This window comes from Rhinolophus sinicus, chromosome 10, assembly GCF_057876585.1.
Source record: "Rhinolophus sinicus isolate RSI-liver-muscle chromosome 10, RSI-T2T, whole genome shotgun sequence".
Taxonomy (NCBI): domain Eukaryota; kingdom Metazoa; phylum Chordata; class Mammalia; order Chiroptera; family Rhinolophidae; genus Rhinolophus; species Rhinolophus sinicus.
Window position 1 is genome coordinate 10,633,305 of NC_142510.1, and position 22,516 is coordinate 10,655,820.

Here is a 22,516-nt window from a genome sequence, read left to right on the forward strand (position 1 = left end):
CCCATGCCCCTACTGGACACCGTCCCTGCTGGCCGGGAACCACTCACCTGGAGAGAGTGTCCATAACGTCTGCCGCCCAAAGGCCCCTAGGCCTGCCCTACCTCTTGAACTTCCCTTCACGTCATTTTTTCTTTTCTCCTCTTTTGAATCCAAGAGTTTCTGTGCACTCAATTGTTTATGCATGAAAACTCTAAAAAATTGTAAAAATATCAACAACTCCCCCAGCTTATTTTCATTAAGCCAGCCAGGATTGGATTCTGTTCCTTCAACCAAAGGGATTTTAACGAAAACCCACGTGCAAGAATCATCTATTATTTCTTTTCTCCTTCCCTGACCCTCCCTTCCCTTTTCTTTCTGACTCTCACCACGACCACCATCACCACACCCTTGAGCATCAGGTGACCCAGCTTATCTTTGGTTTCTTGATATTCAAAACGGTGGAGATCACCTGTGGTCTCCCAACCCAGGGTAAGTCAAACAGTCCTCAATTCAACTTATTTCTGATACCTGAACAGATGTGAACACATCAATGATGCAGACATTCTTGGGCCATCGGGGACACTGGAATAATACCATGATGTGTCAGTGACAAGGCCCTACCACGTAAACCAAGATGGCAGAGGGACAGTCACCTAACCAGGGAGGGGAGGGGGTTTGGTTACACTAGTGATCAGGTAATTACAGCAAACGCCAGCATGCAGGGAAGTAGGAGGCCAGGAAGCAGAGATGTTATCAAACACATGCCCTGTCCCTCCCCAGAGGAAACTACAAAGTATTCCTTATCGAGACTCTGACTCTGGAATCACACGCAGAGAGCATCGTACACTCAAACGCCACGACTGTTTGGACAGATAAGAATCCCATATGCTCTGCATTACCCATGGCGGGGAAGGCTTTTCATCCATCCCCAGGCCACCCTGTCGCCATGCAGCAAGTGGGATCTCCGGTCCCTTACAATGCAGACAGGGGCAGAACGCGGCAGCTGATGAGTGGCGTTCTGTGTGATGAGTGAATGCATCCAACATCTGCTCGGCTCCCGCTCAAATCTTAGGCCCTCTGGCAGACGGCACCAAGTCCCCCAGCTAAGTCACAGTGGGGACTGCCTGCCAAAATGCCAGGTGTGAAACAAGCCCTACCTCATTAGAGCCCAGAAGCCCCCACCCAAATTCCTGGAAAAGGCTCCAGGCAAACACAGACTGCCCGCTCAGCCAGTCTCGAGGAAGCCCAAGGGCCATCTTGTTAAGATGGTCATGGAGAGGCCATGTCAATTGCACATTTTCTGTCAAAACCTCGCAGGTAGTGGGGCACCTCGGTGTGTCTACCTCTCACCAGAACAAATGCAGGGCTGGTGAAGGGAGAAATCACACACCGCCAGAGTAACAATAGAATACATCACTTGTAAGCTGTCCACAGCCCCTGGAGTAACTGACATATTTGACAGAGAATGTGTGTTGGTAACGTGGCTTGATTTGTGTTTAAAAGGAAAATGGAAAGTGTTATTTCCAGGAGGTTCAGACATTGATAACCAAAAAGAAGCCAGAAGGACCATGTCCCAGCAGTCCCCTCCTCACCCTGTGTCACCGCCCCGCCTCTGGTTTTGATCTTCTCCCCAGGAACCAGTCTCCACGGGGGAAGGGGACCCTCCTGGAGCAGAGATGCCAGACAGAAAGCTGATCAGAAATGACAGCAGCACAAAACCGTGTTAGTCTTCTGCTCAGAAAAGGTGCAAAAGGGAACAGACAAGGCTGTTCTCCCCCAGAGGGTGGCGAAACGGCACCGAAGCCACTCAGAGCCATTTGGGCCGGTGCACCTGGGCTCTGGAGCCTGGCGGCCTGCGTGGGGCCCCAGGCCGACCCTTTCCCAGCCCTGAGAGCTGGGGCAGGTGTTCTGCTCGGCTGAGCCTCAGTTTCCTCGTAAATGTAGTCTTTCCAGTGTGGTTTAGAGCAGTAGGAAGAGTCCACGGAAAGTAGCCAAGGGAATGACCAGCAGCGGTAGCACTAATAGAAATACTAATAATACATTACCATATAATTAAATAATTATATCATCATTATCATAATACAACTACCTAATAATGTAAATATTATATAACTTTTGCTACATAATGTTATATAATATATAACGGTGTGTAACATTATATATATTCCTAATTATTATGTTACATGTTATATGTAGCTATTGTATAATTATTCATATTATATGTAATTAATGTTTCACTTATGTGTCATTATGTAATCCATAATATATCATTATATCATTATCTATAATAGTATATTATAATTAGAAATTATTAATTATATATAATATGTATTTTATCTGTGTATTATTATGTATAATGCGTATTACACATATATAACATACAATATATAATAATTATGCAGAACTCACTGTATTATTACCATTATTTCTCTCCTTCCTTGAGCCCTCACTATACTCCATTGCAAGTTGCTTAGAAGTAGTGACTCATCTGATTCTTACAAGCCGCTCTGGTATTGTCCCCATCCAATGGAGGACGACACTCAAGCACGGCTTTAGGTATTTTGACTACATCCATTTTACAGATTGGAAAACTGCGGCCCAGAGTGGTCTCGGAACTTTCCCAAGGAGGCACAGCAGAGCTTCTGACCTGGCAGGTGGGCTCGAGGGCTCAGCCAACATGCAACAGTGGCTCCCGTGTACACGTGTAGCAAACACTCACTGCTGCCTCTGCTATTGGTTTGGTGTTGGTGTTAGCTGTGGTGGGGCGCAGTGTGCTTGGAAACACACTTGCTGACACGTTTACTGAGCATTTGCATGTGCCAGGCAGGCAGGCCGGCCCTGGGATATGGACTCAATACACTTTGCTTCCTTTAACGCCCGCCCAACAGGGTGCACGCTGCCCAGAGACAGTAGACACGTTGCCGAAGGTCACAGGGAGTAAGCGGTGCCCGAGGTCACACAGGTGGAGGCAGGAGATGACCCCGGTCCTCTGCTCCAGAGCCCACACCCCTAGATTACCCTCTTCACCTGCTTTCTCCTCTCTACAGTACAATACTTCTAATTAGCTACTGGAGGTGGGACACCTTACACACAGCCTGATAACACAGTCAACGTCTGAAAACAAGCAGCTGCTCTTGCTTTTATTATAACTAAATGCGACAAGCCCCGTAGGCATTGTCTTCCAAGAAAATGACGGAAGTAGGAATTTATGACACTGTCTGTTCAGAGGGCAGATCCCTTGCCCCTTTTAAACCTCAACAAAGCCCGTGCACTGGTCATCCACACCAGTTCCCAAATCCACTTGTTCACTGGAAGCCCAGGATTGCCGGTGAGGCACACAGTTCACTGGGCCCTGCTCGCTGCGACGCTGAGGAAGAAGAGCCGGGGTTCAGGGAGAACTCCTGCACTGGTGACGAACTGCCCCGATTCTGAGCAGCAGCAGGACTCGTGAGCACCTGGATGGAGGAGGTCCTCCGAGTGGCTCGGAGCTGTGTTTTCCCCCAAAGGCTCCCCACAAGCTGCCCGGGGCCAATCGGCAGTCTTGAGCTCACACAGCCTCCCTGTCACGGAGAACTGACAGATGGAAGCTATTCTTATTATTTAACATTTATTAAGCTCTCACGCTGTCCCAGGAGCTGCATGGAACAGGGGTGTGGGTGGTCCCAAAGACTCTTTCCCCATAAGGCTGCAGCCACATGGAGGGGAGGGGATGGGCATATCTTTCCCCCTTCAAAGCCCACCCTCCCCCACCTCCTACCCAGTGTCAGTTCCAGCTCCAGATGTCCTGCTGGAGCACATGGGCAAAGATTGGGGACAGGATGCCACATGACTGAGACCTGTCATGCTCCTTGGGAGTGTTGAGCAGCCCCAGCTCCCAGGCTGTTGACTTAGGGAGTGGGACAGATATGGCTTTGCTACCACCCATGGCCACGGGCTAAGGATGAGAAACCCCATCCCTCTCTCCTCCGTCACACTCCCCGATTGCACCCCATTCTGTCCAGTGGCACCAAAAATGTGCACCTGGTCATTTCCAGGAGTCTCTGCTGAAAGGGGGAACAGAGAGCTGCAAATGTGCCCCCCGACTCCCAAACCTGGAGCATCTTCAGAAGAATGAGAAACAGCAGCAACCCGGCTCTCATGAAGAAACCATGACAACAGCGATGGTGGCCAACCGTCACAAAGTCCCTACAATCAGCAGACACTGCTCTCAGTGCTCCATGAATATCATCTCATCAAATCCTCAGGGACCCCACCTGAAGGGGGTGGGACCGTTCCCGCTGTCAAGGTGAGACAAGGGGAGCTCAGAGAGGTGATGCCCCATAGCACGCAGGGGCCACGATGCCGACTCGGATTGGTTGAGTGGAACAGCCAGCCCTTGGCGTTACGTCATGCTGCCTGAATAACGGCCTGGCTATGTCGCAAAGGCCCTGTCTGTGGTCATGTTTGAGCTCTTGCATTCCTGACATTGGGAGGCAAAGCCTATGGGATATCACTCCCATTTTACAGATGAGGAAGTGGAGGCTCAGCGAGGTCACCAAGAGAGGCTCACGGCCAGACTCAGGTTTCCCTGGTCTAAATCCTGTGCACTAAATTCTCTGGTCGAAATCCTTAACTGTGCTGCCTCATGAAATATGCAGAAAGAGCCCTGCAGAGAGTGGTTTGTGAGAATACTGTGGAAAGGACAGGCTGATGGACTCCTTGGTCTCCAAATCCTCTCCACATCTAAAAGCCAATGTGGATTAGAGGGTGGATGAAAAGGTGACAGCTGAGGGGGCCACATTTAACCACAGTCGGAACGTGCTGGACTCTGATGCTAGGTAGGACCGGGCAGAGCTGGCTACTGCGCTGTCATCCTTCCCCCTTAAAAAACAAACAAACAAACAAACAAAAAAACAAAACAAAACAAAAAACACGAGGGAAAAAACAACAAACAAACAAAACAAAAAACAAACAAAAAACAAAACAAAAAACACAACGAGGGGAAAAAGAAAACCACCCTTTGTCCCCTGGAAAATGCCAGAAACTGCCATCTGGGAAGGATGCAGAACCTGTCTATGGGAGGCCATCTTCCTGGGATTGTAGAAAAACCCATCTTTGATGAAGAGTCAGATTGGGTGGAGTGAGTGCAGTAGATTCTGTAGATTTCTACCTTCAAGCACGTATTTCTAACTCCTGGCTCTGCTGGCATCTCCCTACCTCTGTGGACAGAGACTGGGGTCTTAGTCATCTCAGTGTCTCCAGAGCTTAGAAGAGAACCTAACACGGAACCCGTGATCAATAAATAATTCTTGTCACGAAGAAATGCATTTTGTAATTCCTCTGCCTCTTCCGTTTACAAGCCTGAGGAGCTCCAGTTAGAATCTGGGCGCTGCAGAAAGCAACCGTCCCAGCTGCCCAGAGGAAAAGGCCTTTGGAGTGTCGGGTTCAAGGTTTCTGGACACCTTTTAGGGTTCAGAAGTCAAGCAAGCAGACATGCGGGCTGCTTTCACGCTGGAGGGATGCATGTGTGCTCAGTCTATCTTTAGACAGGAGGGAAACACAAACAGGGGTGAGTGTCTCCATCATAAATCAGCTGCGAAAAGCACTTACCCAAAACAACCTTTAAAAGACAGGGAGGAGGCTTTGCTTCACCACCAGAGGCTCAGATTGCTGAACACCAAAGCAGCAGAGTGGAGTGTGAAATCCACAAGCCTCTTCAGCCCAGCCTGGCCCAGGCCCACGTATTATAAAAAGCATACTTGCTGATATAGCATGCCTTTAAAATGATCAAAATGACAGATGGCTGCGGCAGAAACACATCCTTTTTATAGGGCTGATATTCATCAGACGAGATTGACAGTGGCCCTTTAATCTTTTAATTAAAAGAAGTGCATTGCTATAAAGCAGAACAGAATCTCTCGATTTTATATTTATTTATGTATGGCTTGCCAATGCAATGAGAAGTGATGTGTTTGCATGCTCTGAGAAACCCAAGCCTGCCTCCATTATGGTGTTACTGGATGTCCTTCTCAGACTGTCTCTACCTTACGGTGTCCTCACCTGGAATAGAGTGAAAAACGTCCTAAACATACCCTGGTGGGAGACACTCCTAATTAACTCGGGTGGGAGGACGCTGACGGAAATGGCCATAGCTGCCTCTGAGCACAAATGGAGAAGGCAGACACAGTAGGTGACAGTCAACTGCCTGGTGAATACGATCATTGGCAAAAAGCAGTCAGGGTAAGCAAGATGAGAAACCCACCACTTTCTTCCCTGGGGAGGGTGTGTGCAGGGTTTGGGGGAGAAAAAATAAACATGTGTGTAATAGCTTCCACTATTATTATTTGATCACGAGAACCTCATTTTTGCCTACCCAACACCCACTTTTTTAAAAAACAGGACTCATTTTTTTTCTTCACTCAGTGAGAGTGAGGTGGACCCCTACCCTCCAGCTCTGGGGTTTCTGCAGAAACAGCTGGGAAAGGGACTTGCTAAGGCGGGTTGGGATGTAAGCCTGGAATGGCAGGGGACCATCTGTGTCACTGCTTGGACATGGGGTGCTTGTCAATGAAGATGAAGGAGGGACAGCAACTGCAGGGTGGGCGACCGACATGACTTGGGTCCCTGGAGCCTCAGAATTCACCTGTGCCTGAAACTGGGCATTTTCTTTTCTCCCTCTAAACACTATGAATTAGACTTTTGTCACTTGCAGATAAGAGGGTCCTAAATAAACACGTCTCTCCTCTCTGTCGCTGTCTCTCTCTCATACTGCACAATACAAAATAAACATCACATATATATGTACGTCAGACCTTTTCCATATATTAAGAGATAAGCTATGTGTTGACGGTGATTGTCTGTTTCTGACGCACCACCCTCTCCCAGTTTACAGCCTGGCATACAGTAGGTGCTTAATAAGTAACTGCCAGATGAAGAGATGAATCACACTGAAATCTCACAGCCACTTTGCAAAACAGGTACACTCCGGCTTTCATTCTGTCGCTAAGAAAACAGCCTTGGAGAGGTTAATTGACAAGCCCAAGGCCACACGCTTAGTAAATGCCAGAGCCAATGTATCAACCTGGGCCTGTTTGACGCCAAACTCTCTTTGGAGAATTTGCCACCTCCCTGACTCTTTAATTTAGTCTGCTGTTGACACGGCCTCTTGGGCAGCACTGAAAAGTCACATAGTGACAAAGATGGAGCAGCCTCAGAGTAAATGACGCCACCAGCATTTATAGCCGCCGCACATTCTGATTTCTTTCCCAACCAGCCGACACTCAGAACACGCAGATAACACAGCAGGGTGGCAAGACCAAGATCTGAAAATGGCTCCACCGGCCACAGAGCAAAACAAGTTCATTGCTTTTAAGTTCCCCCTGAATGTATCCAAATGACCGGCAAGTTCCCTACATGTTTCTCTACCTCTCCGCAGGGTGGTTCCTCTCAGTCCATCGTTAAAAGCAGCACTTGGTTAATTCCTGGTGTGACTACATATGGGTAGGCAGATGTCTCGTAAAACACACGGCCGCATTCAGGGATGGTGATTTCTGCCTCAAAACCCAGGCGGCAGGCTTGCTTATACCACTGCTTATGCCATCCACGCCAGGGGGGCATTCAGCCGCACCTCACAGCCACCGCCCAGCCCTGTGAAGTTTACGTCGGAAAGCAGCCTTCCGAGAGCTCACTGTCTCCGAGAGAAGGGATGGCGGAGGGTGATCAGGACACAAATCTAGGGCATTCTGCGTTCACCTGTTGAATCATAGATGGGAATCAGGGGAGCCCATTCCCACGTGGGGCACACAGAGATTCAGGGCTTAGGAGATCCGTTTCTGAGATTCCTCCCAGCCCCTTTTGCCCTATGTCTTTTGACTTTTGAGACATATGTTTTAAACTATGTCAAGTCCCACCGTGCCAGTGGGTTGGGAAAGATACTGAAGGTCCATCTCGAGGCGTCCACCCAAGTGCTGAGCTCTGCTGCCAAGGACTTTCTCCTGGGCTTGCCCAGTGAGCGCCTGCTGAGTCCCACAACCCAACTCACGTGCCACATTTCCCTCTGAAGCACCTTCTTCCCCATCCTAAGACACACCCGCCTGTGTTTGCACACGCACTCCTATCAATGCACCTCCTCAGTGGACGGCGGATGAAGAGGGAAGGCTGTGGTCCTACAGACACAGTCCAATACTCAGCGCTGTCACTGACATTCCTTGTGACCTTGGGCAAACTACCTTTCTCTAAGGGTCAGTTTCAGGTTCCCCAAATGCAAAAAGAATGTCATAACGTATGACACTGATTCCTTGTCTGACACCCGGGGGGGCGACCTGTGTTTTGAAATGCAGTTTTTTGTTTTGTTTTGTCTCCAGAAAGGTATTTCTGTGAAAACACTGATTCTGTCATGCCCTTAGCAGGGTCTGGGACAACACTTTGAAATCAAACACATAAATATTCCTGCAGCAAAATATATGCATATTCACACAAAGTGGGGTAAAGAAAACCCATAAATGGCCACACATCATTTCAGGTAAATTTTCTTCCCAAATGAATTTTTGTGCCAAACTCTTCCCAGAAGCCTCTGATTGTCAGAGCTTTTTGGAATTCAAAATTACAGATAAGGGATGGTAGACCAATAGTGCCCAACTTTAGGGTGCTTGTGAGAATAATTCGAAATAATATATTAAGTATTTAGCCCTTTCTCTGGCACATAGTAAGTATTCAGTCATTGTTTCCTACCATTCTTTCCCGCTGCTTGTATTATATTATTACAGTTTTGTGTTTATCTAGTGTCCTCTTACATTAGGCTATATGCCCACAGGTGAGTGGCTGTGATGGTCTCTTTGTTTTCCGGTGCCTAGAACGGTGCCTGATATAGATTATGTGGGTAGGGAATGAATAACTAACCAAGTGAGCAAATGCATGGTGAGGTAGGGGTGGCTGCTTACACTGTCCTCCATCTAGGAACACTGTCTTCTGACCCATTGTTTATGATACCTGAGTGAGATGGGAATGATTTGCCCCAGTATGGAGAACGATCGAGCCATGTATGGTCCAAGGACTTATCTGTTGGACAGATATCGCGAGTGAGGGGTGCAACCCTGAACTTGCAACCCAGAGCCAACAGTTCATGACACCTCAACACTAACCAAACAGACTACTCAGTTACAATGCCACCGTTTGGATTACATCACTTGGCATTGTGCAGCCATGGTCCATGCCTTGGTAAGTCCCCTCGGTAGCATCTGGACTCAAGACTGACCTTGACAATGGACTTGTCAGACCTCCTTTGCTCATGGGTGAGACAGCAGATGCATCGCTCAAGGCATTGCTGGAAGTTGAGAAGTAAATAAAGAGGTTCAATGGGAACAGGCATGTGTTCTTTCTACCCCAAAATACCAAGACTGAGGTGCATGCCAAGGGAAAGGAACGATGTTTGGACAATGCAGTTGGTGATACTGCTCTTCTGCTCTCTGCTTGTTACGACCCATGAGAAAGTCCACACGGGCTCAGCTCAATCAACCATAGGCATTCTAGAATTCTTTACATGACTACAAACAAAAACTATCCACCTTGCTATGTATTCAACAAGTTTAGACATCAGATGACGGGTTCGAGGGACCCAAAGTGGTCAAGATTCTGGTTTTCCTAGGAAATGGGGGTGGGTCACTGGTAACTATTGAATCTACCGCTGGAACAAAAGGGTCTGGTGACTCACTTCCCCAGAATTATCAGGAAACACCTCCATTTACTGTCTTTGCAGGATGAGGTGATGCTTTCCTGAAACCTCTTACAATGTCTGGTCAATTATTTTTTTCTTGAACTGAGAAGACGAAACATGGCAATGCTGCTTTGAATTTTAAAAAGTGGCACTGGAAAGAATTACAAAAAGGAAGTTCTTCTGCCATTGAACCATTGGCTCTTGAGGTTGGAAAGACCTTGTAAAGAAGCTCATACAATGACACAACAACCCTACCACTGGCCGGTTGGCTCCGTTTGCACATCTCCAGTCAAAGGGACCTAGCTACCAATGATGGAGTACACGGACTGTTCTGGATCATTCTACTGTCTTCTGATGACATTACTAAGGTCTGGATGGCACCTTAATTCCCCATAGGAAAGCCCTTGCATCGTGAAAAGTTGGGAAGAAACCCACAAGGTTAAGGAACTGGTAAGGCAGTTGACAGAGGGCGGCTGGTGTCAGAGTTTCAGCTGACAGGTGTGTGTGTGAGTGTTACATTTTTCTCTCTTTGAGTTGCTTTTCTTCCCCTTGCACATTTTACTGTAATGGGGTGATGTGAATTTCATGATGCCAATGGGCAAATACCATGGGTCATCTCAGCACACCAGAAATAAAGCCAGTCTCTCCCTGTCCACAGCTTTCAGTGTGTTCCACGGGGATAGGAGGGGAAGAAGATGACGTATGTCATAGCAGCTGGTCTAGAGGCCCCCAGCCACACTGCTTTCCTCATTACCAAAGGTGTCATTTGGGAAAACAATGTATGGCCAGGCTAAGATTTGCAAGTAAAATCACTTGTTTCTTCCCAAAATAACTGGATACCTTTCTCAAACGCCCTGCAAAGGAGGAAGAAATAGGGTCTCCCCAATTTCTCAGCTGACCCATGAGTCTTCTCATCTATCACTGGGGTAATACTTCCAGAGTGGCATTTTGTAATGACAGCAACATTCCAGCAAATCGATAGTTATTTAATTCCCAACAAGCTCTCGAGTCCATTAAGCCTGATTACATTCACCCATTTCAGTGGGTGCCGTTATTTTTCGTATACCGGCACTTAATCTATAACAGGAACTTATGAGAACTTTCAAAAGCAATTTCAGCATCAATCAGCATAGAGCGCAGGATACAATTTGCTTGTAATTATTTATAGGACGGGGCCGCAGAGGGTCTGACCAAAGTCCAATGGCCGACCTTCACCCCAAGTTTCCAACGGAAGCAAAAGGCCACTCAATTTGCCATTGAGTCCTTCAAACTCCATGCACACCGCACTGACCTGCTTTTCGCCAGGACAGACAGAACAATTGCCATGTTGTTAAGGACCATTCTCCAGGCCGTGCATTTATTTCTCACACACAACACAGAACCTCCATATTGAGCAACGTACATACATCCGGATGACACCATGTTTTGCTTTTGTTGAGAATTGCCCCTGAATGTCTCTGATCGCCAGGGTTCTTCAAGTTACCAAACGACATTCAAAGAGGGAGGGAAAAAGGTGTCCATTGAGAATCCTCCCCCGAAACTAGAATTAATGAGCTAAGACGCTGCAAAACTTTAAAATATCACAAGGTTGACAGTAAAAGGACATACTAATCGGTTTCGTTTTCCTTTCCTATAGGAACAAAATACAGAATGTATTACAAAGGGATGGTTGTTCTGCAACAAAAAAAGAAAAACAACAACAACAAAAACCATCTGGGTCTCCTGCGATGTTTGGGCTCTGTCCCTACTAGTAGGTGTTAGCTTTCCACAGAGAGCTTCAGACATCCACCCAGAATCCAATGCTTGTTTCAAAAGACACACTTTGGGTAAGGGGAAAAAAACAAGGCTGCGATAGCTTATTCATAAGTGATTCTCTGTACACAGATGCACAGTCTTAAGGGTAAAACCAACACACACGTCCACACCCCACCCCCTTGCCATCGTTCAGATATAAAGAGCTGGAAAGCGATTCCTAGAATAATCTCTGAACTTCATAAATTCACCACCAATAGGCTTCTTCTCTGCCTTAGAGCCACCACTCAACCCAGGTCGGGGAAGCTTTTGTGAAAACAGACAAGCCATGTGAAGGAGAACAGACGAATGAACGCCTATTTCATGTTCTTTCTATTCCTTGTGTGAAAGCTTTTAACCATGTCACCTCATGATAGGATACCCAGCCTCATGATCCGTTCTGGGAGACCAGGTCCCCCCAGAAAGCGGGGAAGGAGAGCAACTCCTCTGCCCCGTGGTCAACCTCCTGAGGCAAAGGCATGAATGTTAAACAGCAGCCAGATCAATACAAGCAAATATAGCTCAACTACACCATTTATTCAGCCATGAGAGATGTCAATAGCCAGATTAGGGTGATCCATCTTTTTGATTTCCTACTGTCTTCCCACTGACTACACGAGGGCTTTTTCCTGTATTAAAAGTGTTTGCTTTCTCAGCCATAAAAATTCCCATTATTACTCTGAGCACTCTGGAGTTAAGTTGCTCGCTGGCAGTGGCCTTGCGTTACCTGGACCAGTCCGGGGAAGTAGGGGGCTGCTGGAACAATCATGGGTACTCCATAGGGATGCAGGAGAACTCCTTGAGAAGGCAACATGCTTTACGCGAAGGTATTCCCTCTGCAGCTCAACACATCAAAGGAGGGTTAGGGGAAAATCCATACACCCAACTTCTTCCGAACTACAAAGCGGAGAGCCAGATTGCTTCTGTCGGGAGCCAAAGGCTCATCACCGCAGAGAAGGGAAAGAAAGAAAATCCGAATCAGCAACTCTTAATGTGAAAGTTTTCTTCCCAGACCTCGAAGAGACACACACAGCAGCTGCAGAGTTGAAGCTACCAGAATGGAAGGCGCTATTTTTGGGAACAGCTCGCCTGACATGACTAACCAAATACTCTTTTCGTTAATTTAGTTCTCGGAGAGATGGAGCGAGAGACCAAGAGACTGAGAGAGAGGCAGTCAGGCTAAGATCTGGGTTCTTCCTAATGCATTTGGGCAAAAGGCAGGGACAGATGTACATGGGGCTTTCAGAGAGAAGAAGTGAGAAACGCAAATTGACAGGATTATCAGCTGCCACTTAAAATTCAGTAGGTCAATGTATCCAGCCTTTAGCTCTGATCAAAAAGAAACTAAGGAAATAGTGTAGTTTCTCTCTCTCTCTCTCTCTCTCTCTCTCTCTCTCTCTCTCTCTCTCTCTCAATTTAATTTTAAAGAGGCAATTTGTGCAAATATTAGGCTGGTGCAAAAGTAACTGCAGAGTTTGCAATTATTTTCCCCCTTTTAAACCACAATTACTTTTGCACCAACCTAACATTATAGTACCACTACCGTGTTTCCCTGAAAATAAGACCTAACCGAAAATAAGCCCTAGCAGGAGTTTTCAGGATGACATCCCCTAAACATAAGCCCTCATGCGTCTTTTGGAGCAAAAATTAATATAAGACCCGGTCTTATTTTCAGGGAAACACAGTTGCTAATATTTGCAGTATGTGCCGAGCACAATGAGCTTAATTATTTCCATGTGTTATGTAATTTCATTCTCACAACTCCCCTAAGAAGGTGCTGTTATCAGCTCCAGATACCAAATGGGAAATGGGGCTCACATCAGTTGAACTGTTTTTTTTTTTTTTTATTAAATTTATTGAGTTGAACTGTTTGTTCAGGGCCATACGCTTAGAAGACGCAGTGCCGGGCTGCAAACAGTTTCTAACCAGGCCGCTTTCATTACAGCATTTCACTCTGTAATAGAACGTCGTATGCCTTTTGTGTGTGTGTATTTTTTTCCTACAAATTCTTTGTCTTTGAGCTTTCACTTGTTATATATTAATGTGCAATATATTAATAAGAGATGTCTCCCTGTTCCCGGAGATCAAAGGCACAGCTAACGTACTACAACTACGGATGAGAAATACATTTGAACCAATAGTTGAAATCTTCCCAATGTGAGAACATACCCAATGATTGTTTAGGGTATCTTACACGGTAACAGGTAAATTCCCATGGGGTTGCGTGAGTTGGAATCATATGGACTAAAGGGTCCCATGATATTAGCTGTGTGATATTCAACAAGTTACTTGGTGTCTCTGAATCTGTTTCTTCATTTGGAAAACTGAGATCGGAGACCCTGCCTCAAAGCGTTGTGTGACACAGGAGTCCTTGGTGTCATGGCGTATAGAATATAACAGGTTGCCCTTATCATATGTTTCCTTTTCTCTTGATGGTTGGTAGGGACACATCTGTGGCTTCAGAATGAAGGTGCAGATAACATGCAAATGGTCCCTCTTCTAATCTTCATACCAGGAAAGCACGTGGGTGTGTTTGGAGAGCAATTTTGAGAGCAATGCTGTGAAACCGACAAAACAGTCCTTCCGACTCACGCTCAAGGCCCAGGGGTCACTGAAAATCACCTTCAAATCAAACAAACATCTGCTTGCCACATTCCACCTCTAACTCTCAACAGGACACCGGGTGTATAGATTTTGTGGAAACTGGGAGAGCTTCAGACACCGCAAAACATATGCAACTATTGGCTTTTTCTAAATCCAAATGTCAATGCCTCCCCTTTTAGATAGCCAAGGTGTTTTTACACTACACTAATTTTAGTTGCTTGATTTAGCTGCGTAATTACATTTCTAGATAACGACAGCAGACAGCGTTTGGCAGAGGATTCAATTATTTAAGGCTGAATTTTGACCATCTTGACAGGGTTTCTCTGTAATTGATTCTTATGTATCCAAGTGGCCATGTTGTTACAATTCGGAAAGCTCCAGTGACAGCTGCAAGTTGACCCCTCTTACTTAACCGCCTGATACTGTTTCTAACTTTAGCTTTTGACTCTGACTTTCAACACTGCTCTTCTGAGAAGTTCCCAGCACCACCCTGAGACAGCTTCCCAGGACGGGAGAGCTGTTTGCTACTTTGGTAAGGCCTGGATCCCAGGGAATTATGTCTCTTCAATGTTATGAAGTAGAAAGATCACTGGACCAGGAGGAAAAAACTTAACTCAGACACAGAGGCCAGAAATGTACACCTTTAGACTCTTTTTGGTTCCTAAACAGAGTAACGGTAACAATAATATCCACTCACACTCTTCAGCAAGAGTGCACCAGTGAGCAAAATTGTGGTAGTGTTTTGGAAAGTAGAATTACATAAATACAAATGGTCATTATCTTATAATGCTATGTATTGTTTTGCTTAAAGAACCTGGTGATTTCACTCAGGGAGAAATGAGAAATATATTATATATGGGGCTTACAGATATACAGTTCCATTCTTTGCAAGGGATATTTTCTTTTTTTCTTTCTAAGGACATAATATAAAAACTTTTGCCGCTCCTGAGTAAGGAGGATCCTTTTTCCTCCCTCTGAAAATAAAGGGTAGTAATTGTTTCTGCGATCTTTTTCACTTTGTCAGGAAGCTCAGAACCAAATAAGAGGTTAAATAAACTCTGTCCATTTTGTTGGCCTTTACTGACCTGGCTTCTTGTCTTCTGTCCTTACCACCTCTAGACCTAGCTACTTCTACCCACATTTTTTGCTGATTCTGACTTGATCTGTAATTTTTCTTCTTGGATCCACTTCCTACACTAAAAGGCAGGTACCACATTCTCTGTATCTCTGTTCCCCAGTAGCTGGGGCACTGGTTCATGGTAAATGGTTGGCCACCCAATGTCTAGTGCACAGTATTAAGTTCATGGCCTATTGCAAGAACTTTGAAAATATAGAATAAAAAAATAAAATAAAGAACAAGGGAGATCCTTCTGGTAGTGGCTGAGGGACGTAGGTAGTCCTAGGAACAGGACGGAATTCAACTGAAGGTCCATGTGTCATTGTCACTCTTGCCATCACAGACAGGATGGCAAACCTTTCCTTGTAAATGGGCAGAGAAATATTGTAGATGCTGTGGACTTTTTTCTCTCTGTGGCAGCAACCCCAAACTCTGCCACTGTTGCATGAAAGCAGCCACAGACAATACGCAAATGAACACTGAAATCTGAATTTCCTATTGCTTTGAGCTGTCATGAAACATTCTTCTTCTGATTTTTGTTTTCAACCACTTCAAAGTGCAAAAACCATTGTTAGCTCGAGGGTCATTCAAAACCAGGCAACGGGGCAGGCTTGGCTCACAGGCCATGGCTTGCTGACCCCGAACTTAGAGCATTATATTTTATCCCAACCTCTGGAAGTCAGGAGTTAATACAATGGCAAATATATATGCTTTCTGTTCCCTTCTGCCTCTTTATTTGCCTCTTGTCTTTGCTGTCACTTCCTTGGTGCCAGTTCTGTCAATCTTCCTCGTGTTAGGGATTTTCATCAAGAAACTTATTTTTTCGTAGCCAGGCTTTGATAGTTCAATCTCATCCCTCCTCCCTTTAAAAAAAAAAGGAAAAAATTCTCCCATCTTTTTCCACCTTCCATGATGACACACCTTTCTTAGTTATTAACTTCTCTTTTGCTTTCTAGATTAAAGTGGTCCATCTCCCGCTGTCAGACAGTTTATCTTCTTCCCCAAAACCTAAGCGCTACCACGTGGTTAACTCTGTCCACCACCAGCCCTTCTGAGTGGCAGACACCCAAAGTTTAAACATTGTGTGAGACAGAAACACAAGTGCTGGCTGGACATTGGGAGAGGGGAGCATTCAGAGAAGACCACCATTTGCACTGTAGATTCTGTTGGCCAGTAGACCAACTGCAGCCTCCTGGACCAAATCCTGTCCATAGCTAAGGATGATGATGGTGGTGATGGTGGTGATGGTGGTGATGGTAATGATGGTGATTAGTCTGCATTGTGTAAAAAAAAAGCCAGCATTTGTAAATGGAGGCACTGCACGTAAAAGTTAGATCTATGATATCTCTGGAAAGACTGGGAGATCTAGAAACTTTGGGCCACATTTCCTTGTAGGAACAATCACTGAAGTCTGGGAAGGATGGACCTCATTCACAGATCAGGAGAATCGAGCTCTGTGAGATTGTCTCCACCATTTTTTTTTCTTGCTTCCTGAAAATGCCATATGCCAGTTGCTCCTTATCGACCATTAAAACAAAACAAAACAAAACAAAAACCATAAAGCAGAGTGTTTCTCTGATGGTATTAATTGTACGCTTACCTTTTGGATATTGACAGTGGTTAACGCCTAATACAGATAACTGCAGATTATTTACTGAGTCCTACCACCCATTCCCAGGCCAAGGTGGATGATGGAAAACCTCCTACATGTTCCAGGCCCTTCACAATATTCCTCAGCTTTACTTTTCCAGATTCATCCTCCAACACACACTACCCTTCGTTCTACAAATCATTCTTTCTGCAGACCACACCTGGCAAATTGCCTGTGCCAAATATATGAATCTAAGTTTCCACACAAACTTGCCTGCTATGCAGGACCTTCCTTCCTTCCTTCCTTCCTTCCTTCCTTCCTTCCTTCCTTCCTTCCTTCCTTCCTTCCTTCCTTCCTTCCTTTCTACCTTTCTTCCTCCCTCCCTCCCTCCCTCCTTCCCTCCCTCCCTCTCTTTCTCATTTCTTCCTTCTAATTCAACCTTGCTGGATTAAATCAAGTGTCACAGTTTCTGCAAAGCCTTCCCCACTACCCCAGGCAGCGCTAACTGCACCATTACCTGTGTTCTGCAACCACTTAGCACTGCATAATAATTCTTTTACGTGCGATGACTCCTTCCAGAAGGCAGACTGTGTCACATAAAGAAACATGCCATTCATTCCTGTTCACCCACTGACTGAAATGGTGACTGGACAAAGTTTCCCCAAACGTTGCCTGACAGAATGACGGACTGAATGAAGATTTTGGAAGCATGTGAGTAAAGGTAAGAGGTTGCCAGGGTTTCCAGATAATCCGGTTTTATTTCAAGTGACCTGGGTGTATCTTGGTACAATGGAAAAACTACGACTTTCATAGTTGGGGAGGCCGGGTTGGGCTCTTGGCTCTGTCATCTTTTTATGCATTTAATCCAGGATGAGATATTCCGCCCAGAGCCCTGGGCTCCTCAGGGGTAAAATGGGACACCTGTACCTTCTCCCAGGAGTGCTGCCATGCCATGACAGGCTGTGTAGGGGTGTCCTGGTACTTGGAAGGTGTTCAGAAAGTGCTTGTTTGTTTTTATTTGTTTTTCTTTAGAATGTCTCTAATGTACTCATTGCAAAATTGTTTCCCAGGACAAAATTCTCTGTCCTCATGTCAGGCCTGTCTCCTCAACACCCCCCCAACACCCAACACTGATGCCTTCATTGTTTCTGCCCCCCTTACATGACTGCTGACATAAATACCCCATCCTTCAACAAGCAGCCACTCCTGGGTCCTCCAGGCAGCCCCCCACCTTCCCCAGCACTCATGACCTGCTCATCCAAGGCCCTAGACGAGCAGTGATTTGTCCCACGACTGTAAACACCTGGCTGGTGAACACATCCAGGTATGCTCCCACTTTATCTCCTCCACCCTCTCATTAATCATTTGCTTTAAATGTCTTTCTCACAGGACTGAGCATAGAGTAGCTGCTCAGTAAGCACTTGAGAATCACCTGTAGTACCTACAGGACCAAGTGGGAGTTCAGAGAGGTTAAGTGACTTGCTCGAGGTTAAACAGCAAAAGGGGTGCTGTGTCAGTTACCAAAAGCCAGTTTTCCCTTCTCCATGGCCCTAATATCTGCTGGGTCATCATGCGTGACCTGGCCACACTAGGGCAACAATCTGAACCAAAATCGATAAACTGCACTCCCCAGCAGACATGCATTCTAATCAGATCCAATCCAGGTGAGAGCACAGCACGGAAGGGCTTTACCAAGTGGGGGCCTCAAAGAGAAATTCCCTGAGATGCTCTGGAATGCGTATGGTCCTCATGGCCAGGACTGACAGATGGGTTCCCGGAAGAGGGGAGTCTGGAAGCATCCCGGAGATTGCCAGGAAGGCAAGATCTTCCACAGGAAAAGCATCCACGATTGTGGGGAGGACACACGGGCCATCGACCAGCTGCTCCTCCAGTGGCACCCGCCTCATTTGCATCTTCAGCAGAGGACCAGGAAAGTCACACCCTGGGAGGAGAAGCCATGGCCCCTCACAACAAGACACACTGCTCATATCAAAATCGCAGCCCCCTACCCGCCCCCCCATTGCTGTGTGTTCTTATGCAAAATACTTAACCTCTCTGTGCCTCAGATTTATTATACGCAAAATCACCATATGATTAGTAACCAAGCCTCGTGGGGTGGTCTAAAGATCTGAATAAGAGTCATATGTAGACATGTTTAGCTGAGGGGCTGGCTCATGGCAGGCTCAGTAAATGGGTCCTGGTGGTTGTGTTCCCGACAGCAGCAGCCTTAGCGGCACCTATTTTACATGAACCAGATCAAACCGGTCCTCCCCCAAACCGGGAGTATCAAAACTCTTCCTCCCTCCAAAGCTAACTGGTTAAAACAGTGCTTCCCAACACAACCTGTGCTGTGCATTCTTGGGTCAGAACGCACCCCCTCCTTCCACGTGCCAAACCAAAACGGAAGACAGGGAAGTGACCCGGCCTGTGCGCGTGATTTCCGTCAATGGAAGATGCAGTTTCGAAACTAGAATGTGAGCACCTCGAACTCAAATGAGGCTCCGTGGGGATGATGAGCGTGCCTTTGATTCAGGAGTAACCCAAAGAAGGCCGGACCCTGGGCCACTCTGCCCAATCGGAATGCCCCACCTCCAAAACCCACACTGTGAAGACGCACAGAGAAAATTCCAGGAGGTCTTGTCGTGGGGAGACTGCTGATCCCATTGGAAACTGGAAGCCCCAGTGGTGGAGGCAGCACTGCCTTCCTCCGGGTTCAGGAAGCATTTCTTGACCAGGTTCTCCTCTGAAAGCCAGACTGACCGGCTGAATGAGCAAATCTAAGAACACCAGGCCAGCACTTCATCTCTGCTGAGGTGGACAAAGCTTCAGGAACTGACCCCTGATCTGCCTGGGGATGAATGGCCACTGGGTGTGAGGATTTGTTGACCTTGCTGGAGGCAAACAAATACTCCCTGGGGACTCCCAGAATGGGGGAAGAATCACCAGCCACTTCCTAGATGTTCCTGCGTGCCCTCCCGACGGTCTTCTGCTCTCTGTGCTGCAGGCCCCTGCAGGAGCTGGCGACAGACACTGCCAGTTGCACAGTCCCCAGGGTGCGACCTGGGCCTTTCTGCCCAAACACGTGCACACCAGGACCCTGTAAACTGACCAATCACCTGAGCTCTACACGCCCTTTTACTGGTAGAGACTAAGTGCCTAGACTGGCATCTCCCAAAGCTCTGCCAATAGAGCCCCATGAGGAGCTTCCTTGTAAAAAGAATCCCGTGGCTGAAGAAATGGGAGAAATTCAGTTTGCTCTCGCTCTCTCTCCCTCTCTTCGGGATTCATGACAACTATTAGCATAGTAAAGCCCCTGAGAGGTCCCACAAGGGAAACAAAAAAAGAAATCTGTTAGAAATCTGTTTGATTTTGTTTGTACCAGACATTCTCAGACTTACTCGATGACCAATTGGCCACCCATCTGTCTGTCCATCCATCCATCCATCCATCCATCCATCCATCCATCCATCCATCCATCCATCCATCCATCCAACCTTCCTTCCATCCATCCATCCATCCATCCTTCCATCTTCCTATCTATTTGAATATCTGGCTATTGAGAATTAATTATGTGTCAGGTCTTGTGCAAAGTCCTTTATTCCTTCTCCTGTTCCTCTTCTCCTGCATCTTCATCAGCATTTTCAGGAGCGTCACCATCATCATCACCGTCACAGTTGCTGCCATTTTTTTAATGCTTACTTTGTGCCAGGCACTGTACTAATTTCATCACCCGTGTTATCATCTCAGTTTAGCATCTCTACATACGTAGGAAGTAGAGTCTGTTACATTCACTGCATCACAGACAGGAACACTGAAAGGTGAAGCTAATTGGGCACAAAAATATAGGCTAGTAAAGAACTGAACTGGACCTTGAATGAGGGCTGCAGAGTTCTGGTTGTTAACCATTATGACAATACGTTTTGGGGCATGTGACACTCATTAACATACTTTGAGAAATGCTGGCCTGGATTAAACTTAAGCTGAGTGGCCCCCTTGTCTCCTGCACCCTCAACCCCTCACTCAATCTCAACCATTCCAAGAGCCATGAGAGGCAAAAGAAGACGAACACAAAGCCAGTAAAGATAGCTGGACTTGACTTCAAGGCCTTGGGAAGGGCTGGCCTTTGCCACACCCCCACGGAGCCCTGAGAAAGTGGGGAACACCTCCCGAGAAAGGGGAGGCCCAAGGCAGGTGGAAATGAGCAAACAGGATCCCAAAGAGGAGCGGGGTGATCCAGAAGGTGCGCTACAGAGATTATGCTGCAAAGCTTCACACCTTTCTTTGTGATTCTTGAAGCATCCCCTCGGCATCCAGGGCTATTGTGTCCTTGGCAATTTCTCTTCTCAAGGTCTCTTCTGGGGGTGAAGTGTTGATTCTGGACTCTTGTTCCTGATGCATGGACACCACTCTCAGAATGTTGCCCTCCTCTCAGAAAACGGCACAAAATTTTCCGTATCATTGCAGGGGGTTGACGGCCCTTCCAACATTGTCAAACCGACTCCGACACTAAGAGATCCAAACACATCCCTTCGCCTCTCACCCAATAACGAGCAGTCGCCCAAAGAAACGGGCTAGCTCTCTCCGCTGAAGCCTCACCTCCAACTTCAGGCCAGAGAACAGACACCATCAGACCGACACGTGGGTGTTAGGAGGTACGGTAGGGAGCCCCTCAAACGCAGCGCGGGGGGCAAATGGAGGCAGGGGGTATGGACTTGTGTCTTCAGAGCCCGTGTCATCTGGTCTTGCAGATAAGACAGAGCTCGGCGCGACCCAGAGCCAGGCTGTGCCAAGCTGTGCTGCTGAGCACCTGACAGGAGGAGCCGCGGGGCTGACCACGGCAAATGGTTTCGCCACGATGTCATGGCCAGGCAGCTGGTGGCAACAGAGAGCCTCTGACAGGTGGGCTTTGCAACGTCCCAGATTAGCAGTACCCTTCTGGGACTCTCTGGGGACAGCAAAAGAAGAACCACCCTGGGTGACCTCATTTCCTTTCTGATTCTTATATTACAATCTATTTTTAAATGTTTTTTTTTTCTTTAAACAGATCATATATACCCTTTACTACTGGCCAGATACCTTCTAACCCATTTATGTATTAACTCATTAATCTTCATCACAACCCTATACAGGCAAGTCCTGTTATTACCCATAGGGAACTTGAAGCACAGAGTGGTTAAGTAACTTGCCCAAGATCACACAGCTTGCAAATAGTGTACCTGCCTCCTGAGTCAGATATTCCCCTACTATGCTGCCTCCTCCAGGAAAGACGTGTTTTTTGAAAATTTAGTTCTGCTCGTTTCCAATTAACTAATAAAAAACAAATTTATTTTAATTTTTATTATAGTAGTGATGTAGCATGTTGGCTAAGAACTCAGATACTAGAGCTGAGGTACAAATTCTGGCTCTGACATCTTCTGGCTATGTCATCTTGGGCAAGTTACTTACCCTCTCTGAATCCCAATCGATGCACTTATATATTTGGAGGCCATGACACTGTCCTCACAGGGTTGTTCTGGGAGGTACTCTAAGTGATGTACCAAGGCACTTAAAATATTCCTCGGGCTTGAGTCCACTTGTATGTGGGTGAACTTCATTCAAGGTGGTTACGACCCTTGCAGGACCATCTCCATTTACATGGATGTCAGGCATTTAAGCCACTACTCTTGTTCCTGGTGGATGCCCAATAGCCCAGTTTCGTGAACTGATAAATCCTCATGTTTGCTTCAGCTAGTGTGAGTTGGGT

General features: G+C 46.6%; 1 protein-coding gene across 45 annotated transcripts in view; it reads right to left on the reverse strand.

Moving 5' to 3' along the window:
- The window catches only part of RBFOX1 (RNA binding fox-1 homolog 1), a 2,003,336-nt gene that overhangs the window by 330,651 nt on the left and 1,650,169 nt on the right, over window positions 1–22,516 (reverse strand). Inside the window, exon 1 of one of the 45 annotated variants that reach the window (XM_019754128.3) lies at window positions 12,189–12,557. The exons of 40 other annotated variants lie outside the window; for them this stretch is intronic. In XM_019754128.3, coding sequence (XP_019609687.1) covers window positions 12,189–12,275 — 87 coding nt within the window. In that variant the 5' untranslated portion in view covers window positions 12,276–12,557. Of the gene's footprint in view, window positions 1–12,188; window positions 12,558–22,516 lie in introns of those variants that run through there. 4 more of the 45 variants (XM_074323052.2, XM_074323053.2, XM_019754111.3 and 1 more) reach the window with 4 other exon arrangements.